The 19,360-nt window shown below is 39.0% G+C and overlaps 2 protein-coding genes across 3 annotated transcripts in view; one reads left to right on the top strand and one right to left on the bottom strand.

Moving 5' to 3' along the window:
* The window catches only part of pi4kab (phosphatidylinositol 4-kinase, catalytic, alpha b), a 29,755-nt gene that overhangs the window by 3,600 nt on the left and 6,795 nt on the right, over positions 1–19,360 (top strand). The window contains exons 7-42 of one of the 2 annotated variants that reach the window (XM_082553423.1): positions 119–185; positions 904–1,052; positions 1,171–1,236; positions 1,352–1,448; positions 1,584–1,775; positions 1,881–1,981; positions 2,100–2,229; positions 2,899–3,028; positions 3,135–3,230; positions 3,355–3,538; positions 5,498–5,601; positions 5,817–5,985; positions 6,078–6,128; positions 9,717–9,825; positions 10,615–10,751; positions 10,844–10,977; positions 11,085–11,167; positions 11,255–11,325; positions 11,418–11,542; positions 11,631–11,712; positions 11,929–12,012; positions 12,689–12,778; positions 12,949–13,068; positions 13,943–13,957; positions 14,105–14,197; positions 14,290–14,446; positions 14,559–14,686; positions 14,774–14,932; positions 15,272–15,423; positions 15,849–15,956; positions 16,042–16,169; positions 16,353–16,511; positions 16,585–16,664; positions 17,264–17,463; positions 18,196–18,286; positions 18,930–19,097. In XM_082553423.1, the coding sequence (XP_082409549.1) occupies positions 119–185; positions 904–1,052; positions 1,171–1,236; positions 1,352–1,448; positions 1,584–1,775; positions 1,881–1,981; positions 2,100–2,229; positions 2,899–3,028; positions 3,135–3,230; positions 3,355–3,538; positions 5,498–5,601; positions 5,817–5,985; positions 6,078–6,128; positions 9,717–9,825; positions 10,615–10,751; positions 10,844–10,977; positions 11,085–11,167; positions 11,255–11,325; positions 11,418–11,542; positions 11,631–11,712; positions 11,929–12,012; positions 12,689–12,778; positions 12,949–13,068; positions 13,943–13,957; positions 14,105–14,197; positions 14,290–14,446; positions 14,559–14,686; positions 14,774–14,932; positions 15,272–15,423; positions 15,849–15,956; positions 16,042–16,169; positions 16,353–16,511; positions 16,585–16,664; positions 17,264–17,463; positions 18,196–18,286; positions 18,930–19,097 (4,209 nt within the window). The remainder of the gene's footprint in view (positions 1–118; positions 186–903; positions 1,053–1,170; positions 1,237–1,351; positions 1,449–1,583; positions 1,776–1,880; positions 1,982–2,099; positions 2,230–2,898; positions 3,029–3,134; positions 3,231–3,354; positions 3,539–5,497; positions 5,602–5,816; positions 5,986–6,077; positions 6,129–9,716; positions 9,826–10,614; positions 10,752–10,843; positions 10,978–11,084; positions 11,168–11,254; positions 11,326–11,417; positions 11,543–11,630; positions 11,713–11,928; positions 12,013–12,688; positions 12,779–12,948; positions 13,069–13,942; positions 13,958–14,104; positions 14,198–14,289; positions 14,447–14,558; positions 14,687–14,773; positions 14,933–15,271; positions 15,424–15,848; positions 15,957–16,041; positions 16,170–16,352; positions 16,512–16,584; positions 16,665–17,263; positions 17,464–18,195; positions 18,287–18,929; positions 19,098–19,360) is intronic. The other variant, XM_082553424.1, reaches the window with a different exon arrangement.
* On the bottom strand, positions 6,618–9,332 carry serpind1 (serpin peptidase inhibitor, clade D (heparin cofactor), member 1). Its single transcript, XM_082553917.1, has 7 exons — positions 9,277–9,332; positions 8,844–9,111; positions 7,945–8,588; positions 7,713–7,861; positions 7,502–7,626; positions 7,213–7,357; positions 6,618–7,086 (listed from the first exon to the last, which is right to left on the bottom strand). Exons 2-7 carry the CDS (start codon positions 9,101–9,103, stop codon positions 6,895–6,897), a joined length of 1,515 nt encoding a protein of 504 aa, XP_082410043.1. The 5' UTR covers positions 9,104–9,111; positions 9,277–9,332; the 3' UTR covers positions 6,618–6,894.

The following is a 19,360-nucleotide window of genomic DNA, read 5'->3' as shown; positions in this document are numbered from 1 at the left end:
AATTAGGGGACAATCCAGAGCAATCATAGTTTTATTTGCTTTGTTAATTCATATTATTCAGTGATAATGGTGGTATGTTTCGTTACCCATTAAAGTTGTGTAATGTGCTTTCAAACAGATCAGTACAGATCCAGGAGGCCACTCACCCTGCTCTCCTACAACTCCTAGTCCACATTACTTGGAAGGTAAAACTGAAGAAACAGAAGTTACTTTAAAAATATTTGTGTCTTAGTTTTTAGTTTAGTCTGGCAATTCAGCTCAGCTTATTATTATCAGCTGTCAACATTATGTAACAACTGGGCACTTTTTTTTAGGTTTGTTAGGGTGAACTGCAATATCCCCCATATTGTAACTTTGTAATAAGCCAGACTATAAAAACATTGTAACTGTAGTTAGCCTTTTTTTGTTTGGGTTCATGCCGAGTTTTATAGCTGCTACGTTATGCCAGATTGGCCTTTAATTGCTTTATGCCTGAAGTAGTATTTCCAATCCTGTATTACTCTATAATTTTGGAAATGCCAATTCATTCGTTGTTTGTGGTCAGATTAAGAGTTTTGTAACATTTGCTGTATTTCCACAGATTTCCTGTTAACTATGTTGCATTCCAAACTCAGGGAATGTGTTTTTTGTAAACTGTCTGGGACAGACTCAAAAAGTGTTTTATTTCAGTAATTCTACACTTATAATCTGCAGTATTACAAGCCATAATCTGTTACACAGAAAGGTTTAATTGTTGCTATGGAATGTAGATTCAGTAGAATAATGTGCAACAAAAAAACCCTTATTTTCCAAAGTGAACTAATTCTATATTATTGAAATAGTACCCACTGAGATCTAATGGAAACAGTCATATTTCATCCTACTTGTTTTTGTTAATAATTCTTCTGCTCCCACTGATTTCAGGTGCCTATTTTCCAGACAGCAACACAGTCGACCCTGACTACTATTTCTCTACAGTCAGCTCCAGTTTCTCGGTATCTCCACTCTTCCTGGGGGAAGGAGAAAATGAGGTGGAGGTGCCTGTGGATCTGCTCCGACAGCTCCTTGCCATGGTGCAGTAGCCTACTACCCGTACACCGCTTACAACCCTTTAAATCTTTTACTTTTGCTTCTTATCCAGTATATGTATCTTGAGCCTTTACAGTAGTTGTGTGCAATGTTGGCTTGCAGGTGAAGAAGTTTGTGTCCGAGTCCTTTTTGAAAACTCTGGATGCCACAATGACAGAAGTCATAGAGGTAAGCATATGACCGTTGTCGGTGCAGAATTGTAAATGGTAAATTCAAAGTTAGACACAGGATCTTATCAGTTAAGTAATCTGTTCTGTCAATGTCTCCTCTGTTTGTTGTTAAGTGTAATCCTGGAATCAACCTCTATTACAAAACCTTCAGTGACCCTCTCTATGTGTGTGTGTTCAAAATGCTGCGGGACACACTATATTACATGAAAGGTAAAACAACAAAGAGAGCGTATTTATTATGCATTGACAGCAGGCAGCCCTGCCGTTGCTATTGTTCTGTTTGCCAGCCAATTTTGTACTGAACACTATTTTACAAATACTCATTCTCTCTTTATGTTTTTAAAGCTCTGCAGCCAACGTTTGTGCGGGAAGTGCACGATTTTGTACTGGAACAGTTTAGCAGCAGTCAGTCGGAGCTGCAGAGGGTTCTTCATGACACTGGAGGGCTGCCAGGGGAACAAAGCCCTCTCAAGCTTCGTTGCCAAGCCAACGCTGCATGCGTGGACCTTATGGTGTGGGCCGTTAAAGATGAGCAAGGTAATGGATTGCAGCAGAAAGTGAACAGTGTGTATTCAGACATCATAATCAGAGGGATCTGGATGTGTTTGCTGGTGCTGATGCTGTTATATTTTTTTTCTTCAGGAGCTGAGAATTTGTGTACCAAACTGTCAGAGAAACTGCAGTCAAAAACCTCCAGTAAAGTCATCATTGCTCATATGCCTCTGCTCATCTGTTGCCTACAGGTATAATAATATTAATACAAATGTAGAAAAGTACAGTGTTACAGAAGGTTCTGGACATTTTGTTTCTGTGCTGGGCATTGGTTTAATGGTTTTATGACTGTCTTCTACTTCATTTCAGGGCCTGGGTCGCCTGTGTGAAAGGTTTCCAGTAGTTGCTCACTCTGCCACAACCTCTCTCAAGGATTTCCTGGTGGTTCCTTCTCCTGTTCTTATAAAACTCTACAAGTACCACAGCCAGTACAACACAGGTGCTTACTGTGTAAAATGGTTTCTTCAAATCCACGTCTGAGCTAAGACTCAAAACTCCTATCCTCATAAGAATTTTGCTCTAAAAACACCATGAAGCATAATTAGGATTTTTTTTCACAGCAAATATATATAGTTTAATTTAAAGAGCATAGTCTCTTCCAAGTCTTCACACAGAAAGGACGTTTTCTAAGTTGAACACGGGTTAATAGCACCAAAGTTTCCTATGACTGTGCTGCGGTAAACCTGCAACTTCTGCGTGAAAGTACAGTGAAATTAATATTTCAATTGCCACTTTGAAAACAGCATCCAGCACACATCTATCTTATTCAAAGAACAGCACAGTTGGTGCAAAGATCAATGAGTCATATTGCTAAGAGCACAATGACAAATATGCATCAATAACAATGTCATTGTTAACAGCGCCTGTCGTGCCTAGACATGTTCATTGATGAGTGGCTACAGACTCAGAACAGTTGTAAATGTAATTCAGGGTATAGATTTTTGCCTGACCACAGAGTGCTGTGTTTTTATAGACAAGTCATTTAATTTATAAATTACAAAATGCGCTCTTTAGATTTTACACTTGGCTTGGTTTTGCATAGTGTTATAACTTGTATTCTGTTTGCGCTAATATTTATGTGTTTGTGCTGCTGATACACTTCTTTCAGGCACAGGAGAAATTAGGATAAATGTGACCAATGAGCACTCTCAGTCCACCTTCAACTTACTGTCAAACAGGAAAGACCAGCCTTCCATGTACGAACAGCTCAGAGATATTTCCATTGACAACATCTGCAGGTTGGATACAAACACACCTAGCACTGCTCCTCTGAGATTTAAAAAATAATTCAACTGTTTTTTTTTTAACTTTCTGTTTTTACATTTTTGTCCTTTTCTCTCTCAGATGTCTGAAAGCTGGTTTGACAATGGACAATGTCATAGTCGAGGCTTTCTTGGCTAGTCTTTCAAACCGTCTATACATTTCACAGGAGAATGACAAGTGAGCAACATTTCTAGTAAAAACAAAATACTTTAGGCTTTAGAATCACCCAAGTGATATCCAAGTCCTTGACACAGATACCCTGATGAACTGCTTTAAAAATAAATAATCTAATTTCTTCCAGGGATGCCCATCTAATTCCAGATCACACCATTCGAGCACTTGGCCACATTGCAGTAGCTCTGAGAGACACTCCGAAAGTCATGGAGCACATTCTTCAGATCCTTCAGCAAAAGTTCTGCCAGCCTCCTTCACAGCTGGATGTGCTCATCATAGACCAGCTTGGCTGTATGGTCATTACAGGAAATGTATGTAGACATTGCAGAGAAACTTGCTCCCAATTTTTAGATGTCTTCATGGTGGACAGGGCATATAGGGAAAGGAGTAAATAATTATCTAACAAATTAAACCATAGGTGAACTGCTTGCCCTAACAAAATCTATGTTCCCTAACAATACTGCTAGCTTCTGGTAATTGCTATTGCTTAAATATACCAAAAGTATAAATACTAACAAAAGTAACCCTTTTTGTGCTGCTACGCCAACCCACGACAGCGGTGGTGTTGGACATGTTTTTGGTTGGTATGTCTATCCTGATGTCATCCTGTCCTTCATATTTATACCTCAGGAACGCTTTGAGGGAATTCCTTTAAGATTGGCACAAACCTTACACTTGGACTAAACATAAGACTGACAACTCAGGAATTCATATACTAATTATCACAAAATATCAAATCAATGTCTGTCAGGATAAAATGATTAAGCTGTAAATATTTCTACATAAAAGATCAAAGATTGTTTTGCAGCTTTATAATATTCAACTTTTGACACTTTACTTGGCTTTATTCAACACCACAGACAGAAAAGGAGATTGTGACCATACTTATTATTTGATGGGCTACTGAGCTGTTTACATAATATTTGGTCCCACGCTCTTAAATGCCTACAAAATGTGTAGTACATATAAACTCATCAGCCCGTTCATTAGGTTCACCATGCTAGTACCAGGTTAGTCCCCCTTTTACCTTCAAAACTGCCTTTAATTATTTGTGGCAAAGATACAAGAAGGTGCTTAAAACATTACTCAGAGATTTTGACCCATTAAAAGATTAGTTGGCTGCACATCTATGATACAAGCCATCACCACCACCAGTCTGACTGAAGGATCTGAAGCTTTCATTTTGTTTGTGCCATATTCTGATCACATCATCCAAATATCACAACAGAAACTGAGACTCCTTAGATCAGGAAACATTTTTCTAGTCTTCTGGTATCCAACTTTAGTTAGCCTGTGCCAATTATAGCCTCAGTGTCCTCTTTGTGACTGACAGAAATGGCACCTTGTGCGGTCTTCTACTGTTTTAGCTCACCTACTTCAAGGTTTAATGTGCTGGTTTAATGTCTCCAGCATACGTTGGTTGGTGAAGAGTGGTTATTTGAATTACTGTTGCCTTCCTGTCAGCTCAAAATAGTCCGGCCATTCCCCTTTGACCACAGGCATGAATAAAACATTTTCACCCAGAGCAATGCTGCTCACTGGATATATTCTCCCCCCCCCCCCAACCATTCTCGATAAACCCTAGAGGTGGCTGTGTGGGGAAAATCCCAGTAGATCAGAAGTTTCTGAAACAAGATCAGTCTGTCTGGCGCTAACAACCTTTTCATGTTTGAATCACTTAAATCACCTTTCTGATGCTCAGTCAACAGGCCATCTTGACAGTGTCTACATGCTTAAGTTAACTGAATTCCTGGCATGTGATTGGCTGACTAGATATTTATGTTATCAGGAAGTTGAACAAGTATACCTAATGAAGTGGCGATTGAGGTTACCCTGATGTAAACTGCAGCTTGATTTGGTGGTAGAGGAATACAGAGGCGTTAATTCGAGCTCCTTTTGCTGAAGATGCTGACACATCGTAATTATTGTAAACTTGTCAGCTGGTGTTTATTTCTTCAGTGCACTTAAGCTTTAAGAAAGGATTCCAAGATTACTAATGACACTCCACTGGAGTGTAACCAGGTGCTCTGGAAAAAGCCCGCCCTCATTCTGACAAACAACATTTTAAAAAAAAAGTACTGAAAATAGATCTCACCAAAAATGCCCAACTGATATAGATCTTTTGCATTTTATTACCACTAATGTTTATTGTTGAGGAAATTGTAACTTTTGTAAGCAGCACCGTGTTATCTTGTCATTCTCCCACTATTAAAAACTGGTTCTTACATTCCAGCTTTTAACCATGTCTTTATTTGTCTCTTTGTTTGTAGCAATACATCTACCAGGAGGTGTGGAATCTGTTCCAGCAGATCAGTGTGAAAGCAAGTTCAGTGGTCTACTCAGCCACCAAAGACTACAGAGATCATGGCTACAGGTCAGCATCTGCTCTCACATTTTTCAACGAGTGACCAGCGGCTGCAACAGTGTTTAAAAATTCTTCTTCTTTGTTCTTACAGTTCTAGACTTCTATGTTATACTTCTGCCTGATTAGTTATTACAGGCTTGTTTATCTTGGTTACATTTATGGCTATATGTACTGCAGCTGTGTTTAACTTTTTCCTCCATCTGTGCTGTTGTTTCCCCATCAAGGCACTGCTCTCTGGCAGTGATAAATGCACTTGCCAACATTGCAGCCAACCTGCAGGGGGAGCAGCTTGTGGACGAACTGTTGGTGAACCTTTTAGAACTGTTTGTTCAACTGGGCCTTGAAGGAAAGAGAGCCAGCGAGAGGGCCTCTGACAAGGGCCCCGCACTAAAGGTACGTGGTTCCTGACATAAACATCCAAACACCACAGGAAATTGGTAACAGCCACATTGATGGCATGCTAATAGCTCTCTCTATCACCCTAGGCATCAAGTAGTGCTGGAAATCTTGGAGTCCTCATTCCAGTCATTGCTGTGGTGAGTAGCCGTTATAGGGGGTTTCCCTTTAACGGCTCTTTTTGTAAGTGTTAAAATACCCGTACGTAGGTTAGCTGAGGTAGCTACATCAATGTTTGAGTTCTTGCAAGGGAATACAAAGTGTTAGTTAGTTAGGTTTTAACTGTATGAACAAATATTTACCAAGTCAGTTGCAGTACAGACATCGGTGTTATAGTTCAATGCTGAATGCTACTGCTTTAAGCCCCCCCAAACATTATGCGCCTACTGTAATATTATAATACAATCTATTCAGTTTGTATTTTTTTAGTGTGTATATATAGACCTCCACTTGTGTGCTAGTTAGTACTTTCCATTAATAGTAATAGTTTTAGGTCTTAACATATTAAATATTTAAATAGTAAAGTTGAAATTTTCTTTTTTAGAGCACCCCCCCTTTTGTTAAAAAAAAAGTAATTTTACAAGATTAAGCTTTATTCACAGAATTGACTGTTTCACTTCAGCCTTAGAGTAAGAACATTTTCATAATTCTGTTTTCTGAGCACGCTTCTACATTAGTGTCATTGCAGAAGATAAAACATTAACAGACTGATAAGAATTTATTGAGTTATTCAGAGACACTCTGTGCTTTGAATTATATAAGGGAGAACTTTAAATGTTCAGCTAGAGGCTATACTCGCATGAAAAATTCTTTACTTGATGTCAACTTCTAGAATCAACCAAATCTAGTCGGTCATTCTAAGCAGGCTTGTCATGAATAGTTTAGCTGTGCAACACAACTTTTTGTTTAGCTCTGGGAGGGATTGGCCACCCGGCCCATGAACACAAGGCAGTTCGTGCGGTGCTCGTAGATCAGGAAGAGGAAGGGGTGATCGATGACGAAGCGAATCTGAGAGGAGAGCGGCATGAAGCCCACCTGAGTCAGAGCAGCAGCTTCTGTTCCCTCTTCGTTCACAGTGATGATTCCTTGGTGCTTCAGCTACAGAGAGAAATCAGAATCTGTACATTACTTTGAAAGGAAGTATTGCGTGCTGTTAATAAGATGTCCAAGTGACTGAATGGATCACAGATCAAGATTATTTGTCAGCGATTTAGTGTTGCTCACCCAGTTCATGGAAACTCTTTCAGAGGTCATGCCAGAGAAATCGGCAGTCTCCTCAAACATGCCAGTGAGGCCCATCTTCTTCATGTTTTCAATCAAGTCATAGTTTTGCTCCAGTTTAAACCGAGGTAGCACAATCTCACGTGTCCTGAAGGGGACATAGAAGTTTGTCATAGTTGAATCGTTTTAAATCGCAACAATATCTGAACTTTTTTTCCCACTTTTCCACATAAACCAGTAGCTTTAAAAGATCCTCTACTGAAAAACATTATTGAATGTCTCAGCTGCTGACCTGTTTGTCATGTTTTTGAGCCACTTATTGACAACCGTGGGAGAGATTTCCTGCTCCAAAGACCTCATGCCAGTGAGCTTCCTTGGCAAGGCGATGAGCATGCTGATGTTTCCTGTGTATGGGAGCTGAAAAAAGGAAATTTGATCTTTTTGTGGTGCTGTTTACGCGTCCCTGTTTGGGAGAACATTTTTGTTAAAGATTGGCCACCCACCTGTAGGATATCACAGTCTAAATCGTGATCGGCAGCAGCTAGATAGTTCCCCTTGTTTGTCATCATTGGCACACGTACATTTGTTTTTTCATTAACTCTGAAGTTGCGATAGTGAGTCATTTCTTGAGGGAATTTTTGCTCCCAAGTTCCTGTTTAGTCAAACAAATCAAGTCAAATAGCCATGTTGAAATCATAGGGGTCTTTTGAAAGCATGTCATATTTTTTTTCTCACCTTTGAAGTACAGGTAGTTGAGTAGCATCAGCACCATATTTGGGTCCACACTCTTCAGTGGTTCCCGAATCAGCCCTTTGGTCAGCTTTTGTATGCGTTGGTTTGCCTTAGCCAGAAATGCAGGGTCTCTGAAGTCCACTGACTGAGGCTCTGCAAAATAGTAATTCTTTGTCTCTGCACGGAAAGTATCTTTCACAGAGATGCTGTTCTTGACGTAGACGTCATTTACAGAGCGCATTGTGTAGCCAAAGTTCCTCCTGAAGAGCCTGTGTGTCAGCTTCCTGAATAGCTTGTGCACCGTTGTGTTGTCATAGTGATGACTGGCGTTGACAAACTCAGCGAATCCCAGAACTTTGTAGATCTGATCATGGGTTTCAGATCTCGCTCCTAAAGACATCATCCCCATGGCAATGGAGATCCCAGCGGGTGCTAGCAGGATGTTGTCAGTTTGGTTGACGTTGTTTCGAAGACTTCGATAGAGGTTAAAGCCAAAGCGGCCATTCACCATGTTGAGGCGCTGAAGGCGAGAACGACCGTGGAACAGTCGCAGAAGTCTGGCACGCCGAATCTTTGGGTCAGAGGGTTCGGCAAAGATGTCAATGTCGGGGGCTGGTGTGGCGATCTCATCGACCTCATCCCCTTCACTGAAAGACATGCTTAGAGTCATCATCTAAACATTTAAAAGTAGAATAATAAGTAACTGTTTATTGTGGTTTGTTCATGTGTCCCATAGGTGATGTGTATACACAGTTACATCATCAACACTACCAAGAAAAATATCACAAGTGTACAAGTGTTTATGTTGTAAACTAACTTCAGTTAATATACACTTTAAGTATTTTTACAAAAACATATTTAAACAATCCACCCTAGTAAAAAAAAAAATCACTAATACTTACATGTAGTCATCACTGCCTGCTGCTAGGATCTTATCGAAATCAATATAATCTTCATCCTCAAAGCCATCAAATAGGTCATTAGTGACAGTGTTTTCCTTGTGGTACTCCAAGGGTAGGGACTCTATGTCCACTGTGCCATCTGCTTCGAAGCCTCTGGGGTCGGGTTTGGGGTCACTGAAGTGAGAGCTGAGATCTTTGATTCCAGCCCGAGATGGACTAGCCAGCAGACAGACTGCTGAGATGAGAGTGATGACCCACATCCTAATGGCTGAGGCAGAGGAAATGCATATTTAGCACGACCACTTTAAATAGATTTGATTCAATTAGATGCTGAAAAATCTGTAGATGTGAAATAATTTGCTTGCTGTTGAAAAATTTAACCTAGTTTTTTAATGATAACAGCAGTTTGTCTATAATAACGGTAATGTCTTACCTTTACCGAGTCGCTGTGTAAAGTCTTCTGTTGCTTCTGTTTGTAGGACTAAGAGCAAAGAATTGAATACACCACTGAACTTTGATGTGGGCTTCTCTTGAACAAATAAACCAGATCAAACAGACCAAAACGTCCTGTGACTGACTCAAACCTTTAACTCTTCACCATTCTGCTCACTTGTTAAGAATATATTTTACTAACAGTTAAATCTCCTGTAGTTCAGTAACACATTGTTTGCAGCTGTTAATTTATTTGTAAGCCTTACACTTTTTTAGTATGCATAATATCCAGTGTGTAATAACCTTTTGTACTCAAAGGAAGTACCAGTATTTTGGGGGATTTTTTTTATATTCACTTTTTGCATAAAATTATTGATTTAAGCGATAATTGCTCTAAATCAATCATTGTTATCTGTCTTGTCTGGCTTTTTTGACTCATAGTTGACCAGGAGGCTTCCACCAATCAAAGAGGCTAAGCCCCGCCTCCAGAAGCTGTTTAGGGACTTCTGGTTGTACTCAGTGGTCATGGGTTTTGCTGTGGAAGGATCAGGTAAGCAAAGAATTAAGTAATTTTCATATGCTAAGCTCATATGTTAAGCTCCTCCCATGATGAGGCTCCTTGCCTTGTTCAGCACTGATGTTTTGGAATCTCAAGGCATCTGTAGCTTTCATTTATAAAACATAGATCATGTAGTTGTTGGTTTAGACTTAAACAAGCACAATTACAAGAAATATAATAATCATGAAGATTTTATACCAAAAATATAAAGATAGATCAATTGTCACAAACTTAATTTAATTTTAAGATTCACCATAAACATAAGATTCATAGGTCTGTGTCAGTGTCTAACCAGAAGTACTAGGAGGTGCTTCTGCAGTAGCCAGGGGTATGTGGAGTGAAGAACTGAGTAGAATTTAACAAGATCTAGAAGGGAAAGGTAATAGATGCATAGTCAGTAGTACATTGTAGTCAGAAGTTATTAAAAGAAATACATTAACAGTTATAAATTAGAATGAAATTGCTGGCTTACAGTAAAATTATTAAACATGATTGTGTATAATTTCCTTAGAGATTAATAAAGTATTCTGATTCTGAAAACAAAGTTGTTGCACAAACTTTGAGGATAAATCAGTGAAACTGATCAGTAATAGATGTTAAATTAAGTAAAATTCTAAAAATAAAAGAAACGTTCCAAATTCTGTTCAAAATGGATTCAGCTTATTTTTTTTTTTGTCCCGGTACATCTGCCACAGCTGTGTTGATATGTGGAATGAAAAAGGCTCACAGCAGCAAACCAACATGTTTCTGTATTTCTTGAAATATACTTTGTCTTTTTAGGGCTTTGGCCAGAGGAGTGGTATGAAGGTGTGTGTGAGATTGCTACCAAGTCTCCTCTTCTCACCTTCCCCAGTGGAGAACCTCTGCGGTCTGAGCTACAGTACAACTCGGCTCTGAAAAACGACACAGTCACCCCGGTACAGTGTTCAAAATAGTTTTGATTATTTTTTTTTTAATTAAAGGAATACCAGAATGAATCTTTAGGTGTTCAAATCTTTTTTTCCTCCAGGCGGAGTTGAGTGAACTGCGGGCAACCATCAGCAATCTCCTTGACCCACCTCCTGAAGGGTCTGCCCTCATTAACAAGCTAGACTTTGCCATGTCCACATACCTGCTCTCCGTCTACCGATTAGAATACATGAGGTCAGCTCTATTGGCATGAGCTTAATTTCCTTATCTTTTCTCACTTTGATTGCTTAAGCGAGGTCAAAATGTGCAAAAATATAATTTCCTCCTGTTATCTCTCTCAGGATGCTGCGATCCAATGATCCTGATAGGTTCCAGGTCATGTTTCGATACTTTGAAGACAAAGCCATCCAGAAAGACAAATCTGGTGAGAGCTTTGTGCCCGAATCAATTTAATCATCCTGTTGTCTTTTTAATATATGGAACCCATTTTCTCAGTTTTCCTTTTTTGCAGGCATGATGCAGTGCATCATTTGTGTTGGCGACAAGGTATTTGATGTTTTCCTTCAGATGATGGCTGAGAAGGTAGGGGGTATTTAAATAGTAAAATATGTGGAGCTTGCAACATTTAATTAAGTTCAGATTTTAAAAAATCATTTTGTTTCTAATGTTTTCAGGCAAAGACCAAAGAACACGAAGAAGAATTAGAGCGTCATGCCCAATTCTTGTTGGTGAACTTTAATCATACCCACAAGAGGATCCGCAGAGTAGCAGACAAATACCTCTCTGGTTTGGCTGAGACGTGAGTAGAAATCATTTAGTTACCTTGTCTGCTTTTTTCTCGCTTATCATTTTTTCTAAGTATTTTTACATCCTTCTTTCTGAACCAGATTCCCTCATCTACTCTGGAGCGGTCGTGTGTTAAAGACCATGTTGGACATTCTGCAGACACTCTCTCTGTCACTAAGTGCTGTGAGTATGAGGAGAGGGTTGATGTGATAGACAGAGTGCCAGGTTCTCTGTTTGAGTGCCTGGTTCTCGGTCCCTGTACCGATAACATAATGCAGAGTCAGCAAGTCGGTGTGCTGTGGTCGAATAAAAGAGGTTTTAAGTTAGATCTCATGGAAGTGTTTAAATAGATGCAAATATAGACTTCATGTGAACAAAATGTATTCTCCTTTACTTTAGGACATTCATAAGGACCAGCCATACTATGACATTCCCGACACCCCATACAGGATCACTGTTCCTGACACATACGAAGCCAGAGAGGTGAGTTTGGGCTGTTATTACACTTCTGACCACTAGAGGACAGCACAGTATGGGCTTCAACAATAGTAGGGAGAGAGTTCTTTTTTATCATATCAAGTGTAAACTGTATTTTAATGGTGGACTGAGGTTTGGGCTCTTAAAAAAATGTAGAAGTTAAATAAACAAGTGGCATTTGGTTTGTGCTAGAATTTATTTTACTCAGTGAATGTCCGCCACTCTTTTTGCCATCAGAAGAAAGATGCCCAATGAATTTACTTTACCAAATGAACCATCCCGGCCTTGCCGTATCGGTCTATTTGATTCACCTTTTGTTTATTTTTGTTTATTTTATTTTATTTTCACTTGCTACACACGGGACAGACAGACTGGGGGAAAGAAAAGGGAGAAAGAAAGAGAGGTAGGGAAAGAAAAACAGCGGGGAAGAGGAACGGTGATGAAGGGCAAAAAAACAAAAACCAACAAAACAAACAGACAAAAAATACACATATCAATCACCTGGATCACCTGTTGAGAAAGAAAAAAGAGAAAACAAGCAAAGAAAAAGAGAGCAATATAATAAACAACATCATTGCAATGATCTATGTGAATATAACAGTAAATACTAAATATTGAATATTATTGCCACTCTTGTTCTTAATAAAGTAGCACTATGCCTTTATTTCCCAACTCCTTTTAGAGCATAGTAAAAGACTTTGCTGCTCGCTGTGGTGAGATCCTGAAAGAAGCAATGAAATGGGCTCCTTCGGTCACAAAGTCCCACCTACAGGTTAGTTTCTTTTAAGTTTTTATTTAATAGATGGCCACTATTAATTTATTTTAAGCAAGCAATTAACTTTTACCTCTGCATTTTGAAAAGGAGTGTTTACTTTGAGTAAACAAGGCATAAGTGACTGTAAATGATTCTTGTCATATCTGCTATTTCGATTTTTCTTGCAGGAGTATCTGAACAAGCATCAGATCTGGGTGTCAGGACTGTCACAGCACACTGGCCTTGCAATGGCCACAGAGAGCATACTTCACTTTGCAGGCTACAACAGACAGAGTACTACACTAGGCGTGAGTCACAGATACACTTACAGCCACGGCTTCACACAAATCCTTCTGATCACCGCAGTTATCATACTGTAAATATTGGATTTAACCCCCAACTAAATGTCAAGATAAATGTAGACAAAATGAACCAAACTGATGGTGAGATAGAATCTACTGCATTTTAGCAATTCTGCAGAAAGATAACATTCACTAAACCAATACGGTATTTTTTTTAATATATAGTTTAGATGCAAATTAGTGCAAAGACACAGTTCTACCAAAGATATGTGTAGTCAGAATTCTTAGAGCACAGTAGATGACAGGAGAAAGAGCATTTTAGTAACACACTGTACTTGGAGCAAACTGCAAACTAAGAATGTTTAATTCTAAATGGCCTCCCAGGTTTGTTGATTGAATGCTCATTAACAGCTGTCCAACATAAAGTGCTTTTTAACATGCCATGTGCAATTTAGCAGCTTTGCCAAAGACGTCGGCTTTTTGTTTGTATTCAGAAAAAGGTCCTTGTTGATTTTTTTTGTTGTGCACATATAGCTTGTGTGTTTTATTTAGTTGCTTTTTAAACAATTTGTAGATGTCTATGTTCATGTGTGCATGCTTACTAGTCTGTGTGACATTATTTTGCTTGCTAGGCATTTCTTATATTTTCTTTGGGCCTGCATTCTGCTATATCTGTCTTTTCATTTGCTTCATTTGTTGTATTTTGTCTTTATTAAACTGCACCGAACTACCTACCTGGTTGCTTGGCCTGTGTACGGATTTGCTGGTTACCTGGTTACTTACCTGCAATGGACTGGTGGGTTGGTTGGCTGGCTGGCTGGTTGCCCATTTGGCTTACTGGTTATGCCGGTACTGTCCTCCACCATGTGCCCAACCATAGGCTGCTTTCCCTCAGGTTGGTCTGATCACTAAATACAGAGAAAAAGGCCTCAGGCATGACACCCTCAGTATATCCAAGTGTGACATTAAAGCTGTCGCTCATGCTTCCATAGTTTCCATGCAGGTATTTGGCAGTTACATTGTGTTTTTTTCCCCCCTTCAGACCACCCAGCTGACAGAGAGACCAGCATGTGTGAAAAAAGACTACTCCAACTTCATGGCGTCACTCAATCTGCGAAACCGGTACACAGGAGAGGTAAACTATACTGGGAATATTTAAAAGCACAGCTACTCCTATTCTCTTCTGCTCTCTGATGCTATCTCCTGTCTTTTTTATGTACTGTCTAGGTGGCTGGTATGATCCAGTTCTCAGAGGCGACTCACAGCCAGTCGGATCTCAACAAGTTGATGATCCATCAGATGACCAGTGCTCTAGATAAAAAAGACCCCGAGGCCTTCACCCAGGCCATGTTCAAGATGGCTGCCCTCCTTATAACTACCAAAAGTGAGCAGCTCTGCTTCTCTTAAATCACGCCTGTTATTTATTTATTCATTTAATTATTATATAAAGTTCACTTTTCATTAGTAATTTTCTTGTTTTTATGTCTGGCTTTCAGACTGCGATCCACTGCTCTTGCACCATCTTTGTTGGTCTCCTCTGAAGATGTTTACAGAACATGGCATGGAAACTGCCATTGCCTGCTGGGAATGGCTACTGGCTGCGCACAATGGGGTGGAAGTGCCAGTATGTGTCACTTCTCTTAAAATTGTTTAAATAATTACATGAATGCATGTTTAGTTTAAGTTGATTATCTTTAATGTTTCTTCTTAGTTCATGCGTGAAATGGCAGGAGCTTGGCAGATGACAGTAGAGCTGAAAATGGGTTTATTCTTGGAGGCTAAGGTCGAGGCTGGCCCTCTGGCTGTCTCAGAGGAGAGTCAACCTACACCCTGTGCTCCTGATGTCGTGCCTCACTTCCTCTGGATAGAGGTCAGTTATACAGAATAATATTGTGTTGTTTGCTGTTTAATGTTCATTTTTAAAAGTAATGTGGCCATCTAGCTGCTTTTGAACTGTTTCTTTGCTGAATGTTTTTCATCACTTGTCCTGACTTTTAATGGATAGATATCTAATTAAAGACGGTGCTGAGTGAGTCCAGCATATTGTAGGTTAATACTGATCAGTTTTTAAATCTATTTTAATATGCTACATCTGGAAGAGTCGATCAGCCCAAGAATTTTGGATCTCATCACCTACAAAGCTTATTTGTTTCTACAAACTGGTAAAGGTTGGAGACATAAACATTTTCTTTTTCTTTCTTTCTTCAAGTTTCTGGTGCAGAGGTTCGAGATAGCCAAGTACTCCAGTGCTGACCAAGTGGAGATTTTCACCGCCATTTTACAGCGATCTCTGTCTTTGAATGTAGGAGGATCCAAAAGCAGCATAAACAAACATATTGCTGCCATTGGACCAAGATTCAGGTGTTTACTTTGAAATACTGTGGCAATCATAGTATTTGTTTACAAATACAACTGTTTACAATTGTCTATTTATACTCGCAATTGTATATCTACAATCTGTATAGTTTTCATATTTTTAACCACATGTATAACCTATTCATAGCCTGTACATAGCTTGTACACTCACTACAGCTATAGCCTGTACATACTTATAGTTATAGTATACTCAGAACACACCTTCATACCGTGTACGTTGTAACATACCTATAATAGATCTATATTCTGTATTAAATCTATATTATCGCTAAAGCACTTTCTGGATGGATGCAAACTGCATTTCGTTGGCTTGTACTTGTAACATGTGCAATAACAATGAAGTTGAATTCTATTCTATTCTATCAGCAGCATCGCCAAATGCATAATCCTAAACTGTTGCTTTATTTCAGACTGTTGACTCTTGGTCTTAATCTTCTGCATGCTGATGTGGTGACAAATGCTACCATCAGGAACGTACTGCGAGAAAAAATCTATTCCACAGCTTTTGATTACTTCAGGTAATTAAACTAGTTTTATTTGCGATAAAGAAAAAGTGTCTTTAAAGCTGTTTAATGACTTATTTTTATGTTTGTTTCTGTGTAGCGTTGCTCCCAGATTTCCCACTCAAACAGATAAAAGGCTGAGAGAAGACATCAGTATAATGATCAAGTTTTATGCCAGCCTGCAGTCTGACAAGAAATATCTGACTGCCAACCAGCTGGTTCCTCCAGGTATATCTTCAGTAATTATTAATGAATAACTATTTTGTACAGCCATTGTCATCACTCTGTGATGTTATACTGATGCTTTGAACAGAAAAAAACAGTCACAGGATTTCAGTCATCAGTATTATTTTCTTAAAGTTTATGTTTTGATGTTTAGATCTGGGCCTGATGGTATTTATTGTTACACAGATCCCCAAGACATGTCTGTGAACAGCCTGTCTGTAGTGGCAGTGACAGACAGCCGAAGCAGTCTCGACGTAGCAGTGGGTCAGAGGCAGCAGGTCGCTCAGGGATGGATCAACACATACCCTCTGTCCTCAGGGATGTCCACCATATCCAAGAAATCAGGTAAAACACGCAGTGTGTTAAAATTATATATGCAGTGACTTCTTTTTCACCACTCTTTCTTTATACATTTCAGGACTGTCTAAAAAAAGCAATAGAGGCACCCAGCTGCACAAGTATTACATGAAACGCAGGACTCTTCTTCTGGCTTTACTGGTATTTCAACAAGTATTATTATTCACAAATATGTGGCAATAAAGTGAAGCGCATGCTTTAGTATATTTTTCTTTTTATGAATAGATAGTTGCAAGTTGACCTATTATGCTTTTTCTGTTACAGTGCTGCATGATTATATTAAACATGAATAAAATGTAAAAATCCTGAAGTCAGAGTATATACAAGTATTCTCTATGAGCCATAAGCTCAGGTTTTAGACTTTTTTTTCTACTCTTGGTTCTGCATGATGTCACTGACAGCGGGTAGCCTTAATATGGTCAGTTCAGGCACAGCAGTTCCACTTGTCTGCTCTTCAAACTCTCTGACTGGGCAGCCAGTAAGAAGTAGTTGACTTGCAGGGAGAGTGGCTTGAACATTGAGGAACTTGTTTCAGGGAGACAATAAACTTGAATGACATAAATAAGGGTTAAATTGAACTGGAAATCATTCAAGTGGAGTTCAATAATAACAAATGTAAATAAGCATAATAGGTCATCTTTTTAATTTGGGCTTCTACTTTAGCTACTTTATGTTTCACAATCTTCATAATGCAAATTACATGAAATCCAACTGATCTAAACTTGTATGTTTCTTTCCAGGCCAGTGAGATTGAGCGGCTGACAATATGGTACAATCCCTTATCCACTCAAGAGCTTGCCATTACTACAGAACAGTCAGTGGAGACAAGTATTGCTAACTGGAGATCCAGATACATCAGTCTGACGGAGAAACAGTGGAAGGACAACGTCAATCTAGCGTGGAGCATAGCACCCTACCTTGCCCTCCAGCTGCCTGCCAGGTACACAGAACATCAAAGTGCTTTGCATCCTGTTTCATAAATGTAATACATTCTGTCTAATTTGAAAATTTGAAAAACTTGAATGCTTGTGTTCAACAGAAAACAGTTAAAGTAAAAAGCATAAATTAAAAAAAAAAATCTTGTTTTAAATTCTGAAATAATAAAATAATGTCTGGTGTATCCACCATCCTTCCTCTGCACATGTCCAAACCATCTCAGCATCGCCTTTCTGACTTTGTCTCTAAAATGCTTAAACTGAGCCGTCTCTCTGAGAGACTCATTTTTAGTCTTGTCCATCTTGGTCTCCCACTGAAAATGTTAACATCACATGTTCACCTTGGCTTTCTGTATTTTTGTCAGTGCCATCGTTTCCAAACCGTACATGATGGCAGTTTTCACTAACAGTTTTTTTTTTTTTTTTTTTGTAAATTCTTCCCTTTCATTCTTGCACTTCTTGCTGTCGCAAGTCACCTCTGACACTCATCTTCACCATTGCTAAATTAAAAATCTAGTTATTGGTAATTAAATATCAAAATATGAATAAAACATCAAGGGAAAAAAACTCATTGGCCATGAAACTGCTTTAAAATAACATGAGACAGCAACAGATGGCTGACTTTGGCTTGTTTAGCAACTTAAATAATTTTGTTGTTGAAATAAGGTAAGTGTCATGTGTCATTTATGGATAGACATAAGCCATTTATTGATTTTTATTTATTTATTTTGTTTCAGGTTCAAAAACACAGAGGCTATTGTCTCTGAGGTGACTCGTTTAGTGCGAATGGATCCAGCTGCTGTGTGTGACGTTCCTGAGGCAGTCAAGGTGAGATCTACCACCTGTCTTCACAAACCACCAGGTGGATTGTGACAATTGTCTGTTTGGTTTAATTCATGATGCTTTTATTTTAGTGTCGAGCAAACATCATGTGTGCAAGAACAAACTTAGAGTGAATGGTTTAAAGTACTGTAACTCAGCTGGTTTTCAGTAAAGGCTTAAACCTCCAGAACAAAGTACCACTGACACAGTAACTGTCATCATGAAACTAACACATTTTATGAACAAACTAAAAAGTTTTTGTTTCTCACTTAGTGTTTTTTTTTAAGTGGCTATAGTGTCACATGAGAAATTGTGTTATTGAGTAATCGTTTTCCCTCCAGCCCTCTTCAGTCCTTTGTGTTTAGTTTTGCGTGATTGAACTCTTAATGAGTCTTGTACCTGTTTAAAGAAGGAGCAGTGGAGGAAAAACACAGCTTTCCCCAATGACCACTGTGATTTTGCAGATAATGCTCTTTGGCAGATCATACTTGTTTATTCCAGTTAATTTAGTAACTAATAAACACAGTTTCCTCTGGTGGCTAGTTAGCACACAATCAGGGCTGATTCTGTGATACATTATATGGGACCTATCATAGTAATCCACCTTTGGGTGGATTCAATTTTAATACTTTTTGATGTTTTTCTGCAGTTTCTGGTGACATGGCACACAATTGATGCTGATTCTCCAGAGCTGAGTCATATCCTGTGCTGGGCTCCAGCAGATCCACCAACTGGACTATCCTACTTCTCGTCCATGTACCCTCCTCATCCCCTCACAGCCCAGTATGGGGTCAAAGTGCTCCGCTCCTTTCCTCCCGTGTGTAGAGATATACAATTATTTTCATTTTTTTCACATGGGTGTAAAGATGAACCCAGCTGTTACAGTTAATTCAAGAAAAGTTAAGATTTGACTACCAGAAATGGATAAAGTGTTGAAATGAGCAGCGACAGGAAATTCATAACTGTTAACTAGATGGTTAAAAAGTGAGTGGATAGTTAGCCATAAATCTCATGGGACTGGTTTAACAGTTGAAAATAACATCTGATACTGTCGGCAAACAATTAAACTTGAAAACAGTT

Source organism: Aulonocara stuartgranti (genome assembly GCF_965226115.1).
Source record: "Aulonocara stuartgranti genome assembly, chromosome: 12".
Taxonomy (NCBI): domain Eukaryota; kingdom Metazoa; phylum Chordata; class Actinopteri; order Cichliformes; family Cichlidae; genus Aulonocara; species Aulonocara stuartgranti.
The sequence above is the reverse complement of the archived record's forward strand: the minus strand, read 5'-3'. Positions and strand labels throughout refer to the sequence as shown.

What these genes read in the sequence shown, in the direction of transcription:
- serpind1 (XM_082553917.1), bottom strand. Translation starts at nt 9,103, where the DNA reads ATGTGGGTCATCACTCTCATCTCAGCAGTCTGTCTGCTGGCTAGTCCA. An exon ending in GCAGGCAGTGATGACTACAT is followed by an intron (nt 8,589 to 8,843) that starts GTAAGTATTAGT and finishes CATGTCTTTCAG; the next exon opens with TGAAGGGGATGAGGTCGATG. An exon ending in CAACTACCTGTACTTCAAAG is followed by an intron (nt 7,862 to 7,944) that starts GTGAGAAAAAAA and finishes TTGACTAAACAG; the next exon opens with GAACTTGGGAGCAAAAATTC.